Source organism: Anneissia japonica, unplaced genomic scaffold, assembly GCF_011630105.1.
Source record: "Anneissia japonica isolate Jap-2015-1 unplaced genomic scaffold, ASM1163010v1 scaffold288053_len460827_cov147, whole genome shotgun sequence".
NCBI lineage: Eukaryota > Metazoa > Echinodermata > Crinoidea > Comatulida > Comatulidae > Anneissia > Anneissia japonica.
This window is the reverse complement of record NW_022725151.1, coordinates 96,452-114,274: the sequence shown is the minus strand read 5'-3', so window position 1 is coordinate 114,274 and position 17,823 is coordinate 96,452. Positions and strand designations below refer to the sequence as shown.

Sequence of the window (17,823 nt, the reverse complement as noted above, 5' to 3'; positions counted from 1 at the left end):
GTAATAGTAGTTAAACATTGCTTTAACAGTAGGAATGATATATTCAAAAATTATGTTTACCATACGGCCTGCTAGTATGTTGCAAAAATATTATAAAATATTTGACACGTATTCGTCTCGAACCAGGGCCATTAGCTCAGCTACGGGTTTTTACGCATGCATATTGGGCGGCCTTGGCCATGCCATAGTAATTCTTTAAATCAAAAAAGTGTAAATCGATCAGTTGAATTGGTTAATAAGTAGGCTTATCTATCAGTTAATAAGTATCTAATCAAAATTGCTGATTTTCAGTGGCGTTTGACCTACCACTCTGACCGGGACTGTTGTAGGGCATGTGTTCCTGTTGCTTGCACTTTATTTATTTATTCATTGAGGAATAAGCATCTCATTTCATATAATTATGGAATTGATAAGAAATTTTGAACAATTTATTTTTATATAATTTTTGCAATACACTGTGTTTCATATTATTTTTAAAACTAATTGTGATTTGGTCATTATTTTTCTAAATATAGCATTCTTAACCTGTGTGATGACTGCACTCTCGAAAAAGGACCCATCGAAACCTAGTTTCACCACTCGGAAGTGGCAGGTTCGAAGGAGGTCCCAGCCGGCCCCTCCAAATTTGAATGTGCAGGTTATGTTTGATTGCGTAAGAGAAAGTAAAATTTAGCTTACAAACAACATTGAGTTGTAAATTATTGGTCCGGCCAAAACCAGACCAATAACCAAAATCGGTCCCCATACCGGTTTTAGCCCGGACCGATTTTGGCGTGACAGTCCAATTACACATGCGCATATTATTATGAGTTTGAAATATTAGCTGCTTTAATCGATTTGAAGCCCCAACAAAGCCCCAATGGCCAAGTTGGTTAATGCGACTGCATAGACAGTAGGTACCGGGCTCGAATCCCTATTTTTTCACACTCGTAGATTCATCTCCTTTAACATTCAAAATTAATTTATACATATTTATAGCATCACACACACACACACACACACACACACCCACGCACATACCTACACACACACATATATATAATATATATATATATATATAGTTATATATATGTATATATATATTTATATATATAGTTACATATATAGTTATATAGTTATAGGAAATCGATGTCCTTGTCGTATCAAAAATATAATATATATAATATATATAAATATATATTTGAAGAGATGAAGAGTTTTAGTTATATATATATATATATATATATATATATAGTTATATATATATATATATTTACATATATAGTTATATGGTTATAGGAAATCGATGTCATTGTCGTATCAAAAATATAAACCTTCAGCGTAATTTTTTTTTTATTTGTGTCAATGTGTATAAAATCGAATGGAACCTGCAACCTTTCATTATCAAAGCAAGTATCGTACCAATAGTCAATAGATACTTATAATGTATACGTGCAGATAAAAACCACTGGCACTCTAATACGACCGTCAAAAACGCTCATAGTGGAGCACTGGTTAAACTATAAAAGCTTAATTATAAATTGAGGTTTCCCCTCTTATACCGGTACCTATATACACCTGATAGATAGGTACAAATCGTCTTGCCAAGAACACAGACAACTTGTGCTTGTAGTATAGGCCTTTTTAAAGTGAACTAAGTAGTCTGAATAAATAAATAAATTGATTTCTAAAATCAAGGAAGAAAGACGTTTTGCTAGAAAGCAAAGATGAAATGACCATTAAAAATTAACCCTCCCTCATCAAATAGTAATTAAATAAATTATTCATAAGCATGGTTTGTGCAATGGCAAACACAAAACGTACGTTCTTATAACGTTCGAGAACATTGTGGTTTTGGTATGTCACAAAATAAGGTTCATACAACGTTATAAGAACGTTCAAACTTTGTGACATGAAATTAGGTCAAGTACGTACATATGGATCTACAAACTAACGTTTTTCGTTTTTATCACCAAACTGTAACGTTATTACAACGTTATTATAACGTAATATTGTTTAGCTGGGCTCTATTTAATTTACTAGTTTAATCTATTAATAATCTACTAGTTAGATAGCGTTTGATTAAATAATCACATGGTAAGTAGGCTTATAGTTTTTGCCAGTGGCTATATATTTTTTAATGATTTTTTTTCAACTATATCATATTGAATATAGTTGCCTATTTGAAAATATTTAGTGTGTCACCAGCTAACTTGAGTTGTGACACTCCCATTTTTCCTGCAGCATGTGCTAACGAATTGCACTTGTTTGCTTTTGACCACTGTTGCTCGGGATCGGCGCTATCGGGGGTCCAGGGGGAAAATGGGGGACCTCTTCCCCCTGCTTGGTCTCCCTGTCGGGGAATTTCAAGCAAGCTTGTCGAGGAAATATCAAATCTCGAGCGCCGAAAGTACAATTCAAGCTAGACCTACTAAGCTGTCAACGTTTTAGGATTATAAACTGTTTAGTGCGAGCAGTGCTACCGTACAGTATGTGTGAGGTGATATATACTATTGCGATCGTATGAGTTGCAGTGTTGTGCTCCAGCTCTTCCCCGACAGGGAGCTGGTACCTCTGACAGGGGGTTAGTACCCATGACAGCGGACTAGTACTCTGACATCCTATTTAAATAAAAAAAATTCCATAATTAACAAAAAAAAAAAAAAAATGTTAAATTTTAATTTAAAAAAAAGTCCACGACAAATTTATTTTTCCCCCGACCGGGGAAAGGCTAAGATTCCGCGACGGAGGGGATTGGCGTGGACGTCCTTGTCGAGGAGAGTGGGCTCTCGTTGGGGCATTCTTGCAGTGATGGCGCCAGGACCTGCCCGTTGGGGGAGGGGCTAGTGGAGCGAATCGAGTTTCACTTGCCTGGGGGCCAGAGGGGCCACCTAGGGACCCCGGTGGGGTCACGGAGCCACGGATATTTCACGAATTATGGCGAATTTTTATTGCTTATTTGATAGGCATCGAGTTACTATAATATGACTTCATGTAGGCTATGATCTTTAATGTTGAAATCAGCTTCCAAAACCAAAACATTTTGAATAAAAGAAGAGTATGCAATGTAACCCCTGATCCCCTCTGGCGCCAACATTGCATTCCCGGCGCAACCCCTACTGATGTTGGTGATGCTGCTGCTGCTACTACTACTACTACCACTACTGAAACATTTTTATTTTATTTTATTTATTCATTTATTCATTAATTCATTTTCATGTTATTTGACTTTTGATTAGATGAATGTAAACTTCTCTAACGTTGTAAAACGGTAGATGGTATAATATGACGCGACATAGATTTAAACTATTTTTTGATATGGAAATATAAAGCTTAGCGTTGCTCTTCGGACAAATAATTAAGAATACAAACACTGAATGAAAAATAAAACATTTAAAAGGATTGGTGAACAATGTGAATTTTCATCTATTCTTCCATTACTACTATGAAGAATTCTCAGGAATGCCATTATTATGTAGGACTTTACGTGACAAGAAACTCAGTAGTGCTTATCAACGCATTCAGTTTACCTATAGTAAAGTTTATGTCGTTCTGATAAGGAATAGAAATTTAACAGCAATGTGAAAATTCATGTTTAAATAAAAATGTACTGGAGTTATAAAATATTGTGTTAAAACTATAGCTACACTTAATACATTAAATGATATGTTGACATGCCTACTCTAACTAAACATTTTCAAGAGTTTGTATTTTATAAATATAGATAGCAAACTTCCTCTACGTTCTGAATAATTTCCTGATTCAGGAACTAAGTAAAACCAGTATGAAGATGAAGTAGGCTTACCAATATTATAATCCTACATGGCTGACTGAGCAAAGTGAAGCTTGTAATAGTGATTTTCAGTCTATTAATGTAATTATTTTCCCCTGAAGTCCAGATTTATTAAAATAAAAGCTAACGATACGGTTTTCCGAAGCATAGGTCTACTATAGTCCTGTAGTATTTCTGTTAGTAGCAGTTGAGATAATAACATTTCTAACGTCTACTAATAGTACTACCTCTAATAGGTGGCGGGAGAATCCTCTTTCCCGTCAGTGAAAACTTCCCCACCCCTTTTGGGAGGAAAACCACAATTCGTAGGGAAGGAAAAAAGTAGGATTATATAATAGTAGACTCAAAAATCAACAAAATAAGCCTTTTTAAAACCCCTAAATTGTCAACATCTTTGGAGGCTCCTGGATCACTGTCCCCACCGACACCGCCCAATTTACTCTCGTCGGGGACATCACCACTCCCCCACCACCACTCCCCACCCCTCCCCCAACCCGCGCCAAGACCATGGACCCCTCCCCCGCCATATGCATATCCAGTCACCCTTCAGTTTTTAATTACTATTACTATTACTACTACTATTTAGGCCTACTCTACTACTACTGCTGCCACCTGCTACTACACTGTAAAACAGCGTTTAGAATTTAGGTGTAGCATTGCTTAGGACTTTGACTTGTTTAACATTAAATGTTCTCAAGTATTTGATTAAGGGGGGTTACGACGAACCGCCCAAAAAACTGGAGAAGGTCCGCATTTAAAAACCAAAAATGGATAGGCCTATTCGTAGATATATTTGCAATGCTCTCCGGAGTATCTGAGATAAAGGTCCACCTTCAACTGAAACGAACTTTTAAGTCACGCTACGGGCCTGTACAACTGCTAATAGTAATATTACATTATAATACTAATAATGTGTATAGCAACGCCCTGTTTATGATAGTACCACTTCGTTTTAACGTAGTATCAAGGACTATAAAAACTATAAATAATATTAATTAATATACTTTTACAGTGACTTACCTTTTGTATAATGATTGTCCAACTATACAGGTAATTCGTACAGTCGGAATAATGATACACCAAAATGTGTGTATGATGATCAGAACAATGGCCGATCTAACGTGACTTACCTGCAGCGGAGTTTGCTATGTTATCACGAAACTGTTAATATTTGTTATCTTCCCGGTTTCGGTCGCTGGGTGAATAACGTCAACTTTCTAGCCTGACATGCTACACTAAATCCATATCATGAATATTAATCAACTGAAAGCTGCCATTAAAATATCCCAGTTATATGTCAATTTTATCTGAGTCCCAGCCTTGTGCAATTACTTGTTGGAGGGGAATACACGCAAAAAGTAGATATAATGTGACTAAATTACGGCTTATGTTTTAATATTGTTGATGCTTAGGCCAAATAACATAAATTGTTTGTTTGCCCTTCATTTAAAAAAAAAAAGATAAATAGGGGCGGGTGGAAAAAGTTTTTTTTTTAATTATTATTATTTTTTTTAAATACTCATCAGATGGAATAAAAGTAACCCATAGAGGCCCAGAATGGCGATATCTTACATCAGACAAAAACTTTAGGTTTTATTTGTAAAAAAATAAAAATAAATTCACTCACATTTTTTTTTAATTTGTATTGTTTTTCCGCCTCTATTATTTTCAGTGAGTTAGTGGCGGGTGGAGGAGGGCAAACAAAATATTTTTTTTAGCCTTTTATTAAGCCATTGTGTTTCCTACAAAGTTATCAATTATTGATATGCAAAATCGTGAATGTAAACAATGATTGTGAAATAAAATATCCCTTGAAACAATTATTGAACTATAATTCCATTGCCGGAAACGAATCATAATAATAAAAATAATAATAATAATATTAATATTAATATTAATATTAAAATTAATAATAATAATAATAATAATAATATTAACATTAATATTAATATTAAAATTAATACCGGTAATAATAATAATAATAACAATAATAATAATAATAATAATAATAATAATAATAATAATAATATTTTCCCTGCAGTAGCTGGAAAAGCATTGTTTTTTGTTGATTTTCCTGTTTTCTTTTTTCTTGCATACTTAATTTTTCCCTTATCTTTTGCACTGGGTTTTTCTGGTCGGCACTTAGGCCACTTCCCATGCTTGGAACTGTTCCATGCTTTGCCGAAGCATAGACCATAATGTACCTCCTAATATTTGATGTTAGTCTATGGTGGGGTGTACATGTGAGGACAAATTAAAGTGATTTAAATTGATTTAAGGGCAAACAGTTTACACCAGATTTTTCAAAAACGGTTAATTTGATTGGAATTTGTTTGCTTGCTTTTTTTTACTTTATTTTATTTATTTATTCATTTTTTTTTGTATATTGATTTGTTTTATTTATGCACATCCATCTCCAAAATTAAAATACTTACAAAGTGACAATTACTTTGAAAACAAAAATATTACATAGGGAAATTATACTATAAAATCAATAAAATATACCTTTGGAAATATAAAATAGTTATTCGAATTACAATAACCATTTTCAGTGAATTGACACATTGCAAAATTTATATATGGCACAGCACGCACTAAAGCAAAAAAAGTGTGGTACAACCAAAGAGGAATAGAAATATTACTTTATTATCGTGGTAACTATGTCAAGCTCAATAACATTTTTTTTTCTATTTCAATTCAATTCAATTTAAAGAAACATTTACATTCTTCCATTCTTCATACATATACAGTATGAAAACATCAAACATGCAACGAAGAAAGTCTAATCTAAACTACTGTCTAATAAATAAACGATTACGGTACAAAATATAAGAATTTTAATCACACAATCAGTCAGTCAGTCAGCAATTAATCAATCATTCAATAACCCAATCAATCAATCAATCAACTAACCAATCAATCAATGAATATATTCAGGCTTATTTATTTACATAAAAAATATATGTACATAAAATTGCTCGTTTGCAGCAAGAGAGCTCAGAATTGAGAGAAAATTCATTAGAAAAACACTAACTTTAAAATATTGTACAATTTAGTTTATGAATGAAATATTAGCACATTGAGAATTAAATTCCATTACTAAAAATTATAATCAAGCAAAACAAAAAATACAATCAATCAATCAATTTCTGTTTAAATCAAACTGTTACGAATATTTCGCTACAGCTTAAACTTATAACTTCCAAATCTTATAGGCCTCTTTCAAATCAGCTAAAGCAATTATGAAAGTTCAGTCAAAACTACTGTCCAATAAATAAAACATTACAAATACTGTATAAGAATTTTAAGAGAGAAAAACTAAAGAAAATCAATAAATCTATCAGTCAGACAGTAATTCAGTCAGTCGATCAATCAATCAATAAATCAATCAATCAATATATTCAGGTTTACTTATTCACATCGCAGCAAGGGAGCTTAAATGAGAACATAGTTATTTGAAAAACACTGACTAAAATATACAGTAATAATTAGTTAATGAATAAAATATTAACACACTGAGAAACATAGTTAATATAGTTATAAAATTTCCCGCCGATAAAAACACGTACGGTACTGGGTAAAGACAACTTGATTTCTTGCTTTGAGCCAAGTATCCATTCATAGAAGTCATATGAAGATAAGCCTATCTGAGAGTGACTCTAGGGCGGTCAAGAGCAGGACATATCTACGACTTTCAATTGAACAAAGATTGTATTATGTTAACTATAGAACAAGTATATAGAGACCAGCCCTTAAATGTTAAGAGTTTTATTTTTTTTTTAATAATTAATAATGTATGTGTAAAAAATCTGTCGGTTATTATGATATACATATAAATTTATATTTATATACTGTAAGTATTATGCTTAAATTTGTATTAAGAAAAATAAAAATTAATTAAACTTAACGAAAATATGGAAGATGCATACAAAGAAAGAAGAATAGGAAAGCAATTTGGAGCGGATGAAATATTTAGCGAAAATAAAAAATAATAATTTTGCCATTATTGCATCACGTGTTTGTGAAAATTTGTTAGCACTAATCGTCAGAGGCAATGTGCCGGCAGCCTACACTTTTCATATATTCGATATCGTATACAGCTTAGTGTTTTACCTTCTTAACTCTATCTATTAAGCCTGTTTCAAATCAACTATAAACAATTGTTTTTTATTGAAAATATTCACACAATTATTACAAAACGTAATGCAACATAGGCTTACACACACGTGAAAAATCACTGACGCAGGTACTACTACATTAAACATAACACAACACTAAAAAACGGGCTATGATTATATACATTCTGTTTGTGTTTCAACATAAAATTGTTATAAAGCTGATTTATTTCAGGAAATGTTTTCTATATTTTAAATAGTACGCCATAAGTATCACTTTAGTGATGTACAATCAGCTTAGGCTAATATAGCCGCTTCATCATTCATATCGAACTTCCTTAATAATTCAACAAATTCCTTCGCTGAATTATGTTTGATTACATTTTTTTCTTCCAGTACACATATTAAAATCCACGGATCCCCTTTGTGTACACTCTCATCAATTTCGTGCATTTCACCAATCGTCTTAACAGAAGACGTTTTTAATATTTTGCCAAATTTGATCAGTTTTTGACGATAACGGGAAAATATGCGTATTTTCACATTTTTAAGTGTAAAACTTTCAAATATAGGACCAATTTTTTTTATCTCTGATTCTACCCCCTCAAGGCCAGAAATTTTAACAGCTTCAAAGATGATTGCAGGGTTTGAACGGTTGACCACACCTACTCCCTCCAATAATCTAAGTAAACCCATTACATCGCTGGCGTTCTGTAACTCTGCCTGACCTATTTGTGACCCAAACTGTCTTAGTAAAACTTTCAGCATATTAAGACTTCCATATTTCCAGTGCTTTGACACAACAAACTTTAGTTGGACATACTCTTGTTGAGTGATTTCTGAAAGATATTACAAAATCAATATATAGACCTATATATGTACATATTTATATATATATATATATTTATATATAAACATATATATACATACATATATACATATATATACACACACACATATATATACATATATATATATATATATATATATATATATATAAAATATCTCATACAATAGCAGCGCTTAAAAAATTATTACAATGCTACGTAGCAAACCTAATTTGAATATGTTATACGTGTTTACTCATTTGATCTAATGATTAAATATTTTTCAACATAACCTGCATTTCTCTGGTGCATATAACGGCTATAAGCATATTAGTAAACATTATCGGTGCGAATTTAAACTTAATATTAATATATAAAGTACTTTCAAATACAGTGGCACTGGTCAAGTAAGACTGGCAATAGAAGGTGGCATTTATGATCACAACAATTCAACTGACAGTAAACAAAATTATGAAAATTTTCTAAATTAATTTTATTTTGTAATCGTTTTAAAAACGTAATCCGTTAAATATAATTGTCTATTATCTCACCAGGACTTGGTTCGGATTGAACACGTGTAATTTTGGGTTTAGGCTCGTCTCGAGACTCAGTTTTGTTTGGTCGCTTGCTGTTGGGCCTTGAATTTGTAGCTGTGAAACAATATTTATCATAAACAAAATAAAATTTTAAACAATGTAATAATTAGAAAATAAATGTAGTAGAATCAAAAATTATTCAAATATTCTATTTTTCTTTAAATTCTTATAATTTTGATAATATTATGCCTAATGATAATAATATACATTATCGATAATGACATAATAATTTTATCTTCAATGTAATACTTCTACGCCCTATCATTTTGACTATTTTCGGTAGCCTATGCGCCTAAATAATGAAGAGATAAAATAAGCCGTTCATCATATATTATTTTAAAGGGGCTGCATTAACGAAAGTTATATAGGCCTACAATTTAACCCTATATTATAGTATTGCTTTTAGTATTGTCGAGTATATACCTTCAGACTTTGGTTTAGTTGGTCTTGGGTGCTTTTCAGCCTCTGTAAACAGAACGAACGAATACAATATTAAACTTAAAGTATTAACAATTTAAAATATTGAAAACAAGACATAAATAGACACCAATCATAAGCACACCTATGCAGGATTATTTTAAGAGTCAGCATTTTAATTTGATTTCCTTTAATTATGATGTTTTGACTGACATAATGCTTATACTAATGTACAAAATTATCACAGTAAACCAGGATGAAGTATGAGCCATGTCAATATGAACAACACTTCTAATAAAACATTTAACTTTTCTTTCAATTTTTGTCGAGTATACCTTCATACTTCGGTTTAGTTGGTCTCGGGTGCTGTACAGCCTCTGTAAACAGAAAGAACGTATACAATATTAAACTTAAAGTATTACAAATTTAAAATATTGAAAAAAACAAGATAGAAATAGGCACCAATCATAAGCATACTTATGCAGGATTACTATAAGGAGCAGCATAATTTGATTTTCTTTAATTATGCTGTTGTGACCAAGATAATGCTTTACACTAAAGTACAAAATTATCACAGTAAACCAGGATGAAGTATGAGCTGTATCAATATAACAACTCTTCTAATACAATATTTAAATTTTCTTTCAAATTTTAACATAAATACCGAGAATATTATAATTGCACAAAAAATAGCTTTTATGAAATTAGCGGAGACATTGCAACGATGTAAAACAGTTAATACCTTCATTTAATGCTTTCACAGCCAGAGGAAGATCAAGCTTTTCCAAATTCCTAATAAATGTCTTCATAGCATCGCCTTCACTAATAATGTCTCTTTCTTCTAGATCAATAATCATACTCCAGCTGTTTTTGTAATTCTTGAGAGGAGTATTACAAAATCCATCAATCAACCTCACACCCTTTTTAGTTAGTACATACCCAAATTTCATTAGTTTTTGCCTTTGCTCACTGAATTCTGAAATTGGCATTTCCTTAACATCAGGCAATGAGTTTGCCGGTATATGTTTTGAGATACGTCGTATTAACCCAAAATGTTGTGTTATCTTGATGGTGTTATACAAAAGAGTAAGATCTGCTGTGTTCAAATTATCAGAGTACTCCAATTTATTCAACAACTCCATTGTATCTTTAATTTCTGATAGTTCTTCATTTTTTATCTTATTTCTAAACAAAACTTTGAACATAGAAATACTTGAGTCCTGGCTGTCATACCAACTTGAGACATCCGTTTTTAAAAACATAAAGTCATTTTTCGATATTTCTAAAAAAAAATGAAATTGAATAATATCATCAACAACTGGCTACTTCACAACCACATTAACAACTGGCTACTACACAACCACATTCATTTACATTGGAAGTTACATTTGTTGCACTGATGGCAATAATAATATTGTTTGAAAGTGTGCATGGCGAAGTAATAACATGTATGCTGATGCTTGCGTTACACCACGTCGGTAGTTCTGAAAAGAACTGTTGTAGTTGAAAAAGTCTCGGCGTTTCGTTTGAGTTGCTTCAATCGTCTTGATTAATAATATGGTAAGAATAGGATACTCTAATACCCTAGTAGCCAGACCAGGTTATGTATGCACTTTGAGGTCCAGAGAATTTGACTTCAAAAATTGGTTTAGGGTGGTCCAAGAATCATTTTTGGCTTGGTAACACATTTTCAAAATGTGGCGAAAGGTCAAAAGGTCAGGTTCAAAGTCATAGGTAGAGTTTTGGTGCCTATTTGTTCAAAATATTAATGTTACTATTTGCTCTAATGAAACATTTTGCTACAAAATGACCGGAAATGCTGTTTATAACCTTTGGCAGTAAAGAGTTACTTGTGTCAATACGTTTGGAACATTGATGTTTCTATTTAGTCTAATAGAACAGTTTGCTAGAAAATGACCAGAAATGCTTTTTTGACCTTTGACATGTTTCAAATGGCATAGTTATTTAGTCCTTATTATCTCCACAACCACTGGTGGTAAATTTTGATGCCAATTTGTTCGAAATAGTCATGTTTCTATTTGCTCTAATAGAACAGTTTACTAAAATACGACCGGAAAAGCCGTTTCTGACCTTTCCCTATCCATGCTTACTCTAGAGCCTTCACTATTTGCATTCACACCTGGGCTGTGTATATATATTGCCTTGGTTTGATATTAGTGGTCATGGGACTAGTTTGGTCCCTACATAAGCTGGTCGAACGTTTCGTTTGGGTGTAATGATATTTGCAAAATAATTTAGATATCCAAAATGACAGTACTAACACCGAAACAATAACATTTGAAAAACAAAATAGGCCTAGATAAAAAGGTCGATGAAATCCATGACGAAAACTGTAGTAATAAGAATATTCATATTCGTAAAAATAAATACAGCAGTAGGCCTATAGAAATAAAAATTGCCACTGAATATTTATAAAAACTGAAAGGTCCGCTGATTAATCTCAGAACAGTATACGTACTCCAAGTATTAAAATAGGCTACAATTCGACATTAATTAAGCCCTGTCTCTTATACACATCTAGATGTGTATAAGAGACAGCGGTTTTTCTGGTCGTATTTTTAGTAAAATGGTCTATTAGAGTAAATATAAATATGAGTACTCCGAACAAATTGGCACCAAAATTAACTCTCACCACCAGTAGTTGTGCAGGAAGCAGGTAAACTCGGTCACAAGTCAACTCAGCCACAGTCAACTCGGCCACAAGTCAACTCGGCCACAAAAAGTTCGGCTACAGTCAACTCGGCCACAAGTCAACTCGGCCACAATTTATTTATATAACAAATAAAATAATTAAAATGAAATGTAAATATTAATCAATTTTTGCATCCTTTTTCTTCAATATGATTGAAATTACACAGTATATTTTAGTAAAATTCTGATCATCGTCGTGAGATCGTTGTATTCATTTCTTCACACTGTACTCTTATTCATCAGAGAAAACCAGCCACTTACAGAATGGAATAAAATCTGACAATAATGTAACATTAACAATTTAAGCAATCTTAATAATTAGGAAAAACACATATATTAATGTTTAATTTTTTCACGTTAAAACACTGACATAAAACATGAGTACATACTGTAGACCTAATCATACAAATTTGAAATAGGAAAACCACAATATAACTTTTTAAATGTTAAAAATTTAGGCCCTACTTTGAATGCGACTAAAATCAAATGAATGCACGATGGCGTGAAATTCGATACTATTTTCTCACGTCCAAGAATTAGTCCTACGTTAAAATTAGGTGGCGCGCATAGCATGTATTATCAATTATCCACAATAGAAACAATGGAATTGTTGAGTGACAGACATTTCGCTTCAGTCTTTCATATTTGTTAGACCAATGGTGGGGAGGGGGGGGGCTATGTTTGAAACCCGTCAGTGACAAGGATGCATCCAATGAACAAATTAGGGAATCAAGGCCGTAGCCAGCATTTGTAAAAAAAAAAAAAAAAAAAAGGGGGGGTTCAATTTTTTTCAGAAAAGGATGAATTTTAGTAATTTTTTTTTATCTAAAATGGGTTGAAGGGTAAACTTCTGTAAAATGGTAAATTTACAATTTTTCTTATAGACCAGCTGCCTTTAGGACTTTCACAAATGACAGAATTTTTATTACAAAGTGCTCATTTTCATGACCTCGATCCTTAGATGCCTAGAAATATCACTCTAAAAATTTTACAAAAACTTTCAAAAGGGCAATTCTTAAAAAAGGGGGTTCGTTTGAAACCCCTCGAACCCCAATGGCTACGGGCCTGGGAATAATCCAGTGAATAGCAATGAGGTAATGGATTTTTGTTTTTAATTTCAAAATTGATAATCGGTAATGATATTTGCAAAATAATTTAGATATCCAAAATGACAGTACTAACACCGAAACAATAACATTTGAAAAACAAAATAGGCCTAGATGAAAAAGGTCGATGAAATTCAAGGGAAAATCCATGACGAAAACTGTAGTAATAAGAATATTCATATTCGTAAAAATAAATACAGCAGTAGGCCTATAGAAATTAAAATTGCCATTGAATATTTATAAAAACCGAAAGGTCCGCTGATTAATCTCAGAACAGTATACATACTCCAAGTATTAAAATAAGCTACAATTCGACATTAATTAGGCCTATGTCATCATCGGTAGCAGGCTGGTTTCCCACGGACATTTTGTCCCAGTGTCATTTTCGACAGAACGATTTCTCCCGAATTTTGCCACTCACCCCTTGACATCTTATGATATTTAATTTCAATTATACATTTTATTTTTATTATTTATTTTTTTTATATAATAGTATAGAAATAAAAATTGCCACTGAATATTTATAGAAACCGAAAGGTCCTCTGATTAAATCTCAGAACAGTATACTGTACATATACTCCAAGTATTAAGATAGGCTACACGACATCGTGTTGGGATTCAATTTTACATTAATTATGTCATCATCGGGCGCAGGCTGGTTGCCCACGGACATTTTGCCCAGTGTCATTTTCGACAGAACGATTTCTCCCGGACTTTTGCCACCCACCCCTTCACATCTTCTCATATTTAATTTCAATTATACCATTTATTTTATAATACATGTACATATTTTTTTTTTTTTTTTCATTTTGCTTATTGTCATCCACGTATCATGGACATTAATATTCCAACATGGTTAGTGAAGCTTAGGCATTGCCCATAATATCTCCTTTTTAGGTAGCTAATAACTTACGGAAGTAGGCCTAATTATAATGATTATTACAAGAAAATCTTACTGACGTCGTGTGTTCGTCTTCTGTTTACTCACAACATTCTACTTCAATAATATTAAACAACAATAACGACAATAAATTAATAATATTTAATTTAATAATACTAATTAGTCATAATAACGATAATAAAGGTGATAACAATAATATTAATAGTACTATTTATTTTAACAATACTAATAGTAATAATACTAATTGGTAATAACAACGATATTTAAATATCTATTTTTAATAATACTAATTAGTGATAATAACGATATTGAAGGTGATAATAGCAATAATAACAACAATAATAAATTAAAGATAATGTTTTTTTTATAATTATAATACTAATTAGTAATATTAATGATGATCTTATAATACTAGGCCTACTTAGTAATAATAGGATAATAATATCGATAATTAAGGTGACAACAACAATAATATTATTAATAATAATAATAATAATAAAAATAATAATAATAATAATAATAATAATATGGTAATAATAATCATAATAATATGAGAAAAATACCAATAAAACACCAATAACAATAATTTTTAAATTACTATTATTAAAATAATAATAATAAGACTAATATAATAATAATAATAATAATAATAATAATAATAATAATAATAATAATAATATGAATAAAAAAATCGAGAATTATTTATTATTTATATGGTAACAATAATAATAATAGCAAAAATTTAAACAATGAATAATGTTAATGCTAAGACTAATAATTAATATTAAAACTAACGGTAATAAAAACAATAATAATAATAATAATAATAATAATAATAATAACAATAATAACAGCAATAATAACAATAAGTTTAAATAGTAATACTTAATTAGTATTTTATACTTCATGAATTACTCCTTCAAAGTGTAGTACCAGTATATAGGCTGCAGTTGACTTGTGGCCGAGTTGACTTGTGGCCGAGTTGACTGTAGCCGAACTTTTTGTGCCGAGTTGGCTTGTGGCCGAGTTGACTTGTGGCTGAGTTGGATCGAATTCGTTGTGGAGATAATAAGGACTCAATAACTATGACATTTGAAATATATCAAAGGTCAAAAACAGCATTTCCGGTCATTTTCTAGCAAAATTTTCTATTAGACTATAAAATAGAAACATTAATGTTCCGAACATATTGACACCACAAATAACTCTTTACCACCAGTGGTTACGGAGATATAATTACCCTATTGCTATGACATTTAAACGTGTCAGAGGTTAGAAACTGAATTTTCGGTCATTTTTTAGAAAAATGTTCCATTAGAACAAATAGAAACATAAATGTTCTGACCAAAGAGGCACCAAAATTAACTCTCTACGACCAGTGGTTGCGGCGATATGACGACCCTATAGCTGTGACCTTTGACCCTGACCTTTTGACCTTTCGCCACATTTTGAAAATGTGTTACCAAGCAGGGTTGCCATTTGGCCTTTTTGACGGCCAGATTCCTCAAATCTGGCCGTATAAAAGTTTTTCCTGGCCGTAGCATTTGAAAAGTCACGGCCAAACTATATTTGGCCGAATTTGGCCGAATTTTTGAAAAGTTTACATTTTTTTCAATATCGGCCTAATATAACGTAGACTTGTTTTGGATATATTGTTGTTGTTGAATTTCTTTTGAATATAAATTAAATATTGTACTTTAATTAATTTATTATTGCCCACTTTAAATTGTATAGCCCTAGGTGCCGCAGTGTTCTTTATGTAGAGAGCGCCATATGCTCGATGTGATCATTCGGGTCCGATGGCACCTCCAATTTCAAGCAAGTTTTGCAGAGACTTCTTCGAAGTTACTCTGGAGTGAGGTTGCATATGAGAATGAAGAAGATAATTCTGATAGCAACATTGATTATATGCTTTAAGTACTGCGGCAATAACATTCAGAGGCGAATTTCGAAAGTTTAGATAAAAAGTATTTATTAAAGTTTTCATAGGTTTGTTTTAACGCCAGTTTGTGTTACCTAACTATGTAACTTAATTCATTCTAATTAAAGAGAGCCACGGATTATATTTGCCAATAGAGGACTTTAACATTTTTGCTATAGATCGACTACAATGTACATTAATATTGAATACATTTAAATCAAATTTAGATCAATCTTAATATTGTGATTTTAAATAGCAGAGGTGGATTTAAGGGGAAGAGTGGTAAAAAAAAAAAGAGAAAAAAATAAATAAATAAAAATTTCTCTTCCTTCCCTTTTTTCGGCCCCGGCCCTCCCCTTTCGGACATCCCTGAATTGGCCTGCATGCCAGCAGCTAATATGGCTATATATTTTTAACATTGTTCTGTGTATATCATTTGAATTTCTTCAATTTCAAACGGATGACCGCTGATTTTCGTATAATTTTTGTAGTATTGTCTTCTAATCGGAATAAAATCTGGCCGAATTTTGGCCGATATCGAAAAAAGGTTTGGCCGAATTTGGCCGTAAGATGGCGTGTGTTTGGTCGTGAAGCCTGTCGACTATCTGGCAACCCTGTTACCAAGCCAAAATGATTCTTACATCATTCTAAACCAATTTCTGAAATCAAATTCTTTGGACCTCAAAGTACATACAAAGCCTGGTCTGGCTACTAGGGTATAAGTATTTAATTTTTGTTTTGAACGGATGTTTTGATATGTTTTGAAAGGTGCGCAGAACGGATGTTCATGTGGCATGTATTACATCCAAAAGAAAAGTGAAGATTTGCAATAGTAGATTTTGATCCATGGGACATTCGTTTCACAAATCACTACCAAATTAAACATTCAGCATCAATACATATAACCAGCTCTAATTATTAATTATTATCTCTTAAAATACCCTTTTCGGTGAAATGAGGATCACTTTTAACGAAATAAACCAAATGTACTCAAATAATGGGTGTTTGCATGTGAAGTAAAGGTAAAGATAACTATCACATAGTAACAATGCATTTGTTCACATACAACAAAACAAGGAATAAATTACTTAAAATTCCATATGTATTAATTTTATATTAAATACAGAAATACCCAGTTTTGTACCGTCAGTGGATGCCATGCTGTCAGTAATATTATTCGTCGTATTCAAACCCTAAATGCTTAGTTAATTCTGAAATAAAAACCGATAATAGAGTAATAACAAAGGTGAAATAGGAACATTGTTGCCTATATATTCTGGTATATTTTATTTAATCATCATAGCACAATAAAATAATTAAGAAGAATAATTACAAAAATAAAAACTACACAAATATAACGTCCTGCAATTATTATTATTATTATTACAATAATTACAATTTAAACATATTAAGAAAAACTATCGCACATAAAAAAATACACATTTCTTACAACAGA

At 31.8% G+C, this 17,823-nt stretch overlaps 2 protein-coding genes across 3 annotated transcripts in view; both read right to left on the bottom strand.

The window, feature by feature from the left end:
- Window positions 1-4,963, bottom strand: part of LOC117112677 — a 34,123-nt gene extending 29,160 nt beyond the window's left edge. The window contains exon 1 of one of the 2 annotated variants that reach the window (XM_033255810.1): window positions 4,903-4,963. The gene's annotated coding sequence lies outside the window, so the exon portion shown is untranslated. Of the gene's footprint in view, window positions 1-4,792; window positions 4,854-4,902 lie in introns of those variants that run through there. The other variant, XM_033255811.1, reaches the window with a different exon arrangement.
- Window positions 4,964-6,421: 1,458 nt separating this feature from the next.
- LOC117112672 lies at window positions 6,422-17,577 on the bottom strand. Its single transcript, XM_033255801.1, has 6 exons — window positions 17,512-17,577; window positions 10,470-11,009; window positions 10,063-10,104; window positions 9,734-9,775; window positions 9,266-9,364; window positions 6,422-8,726 (listed from the first exon to the last, which is right to left on the bottom strand). The coding sequence occupies exons 1-6, from the start codon at window positions 17,525-17,527 to the stop codon at window positions 8,185-8,187; spliced, it is 1,281 nt and encodes a 426-aa protein (XP_033111692.1). The 5' UTR covers window positions 17,528-17,577; the 3' UTR covers window positions 6,422-8,184.
- Between the last annotated feature and the right edge of the window lie 246 nt (window positions 17,578-17,823).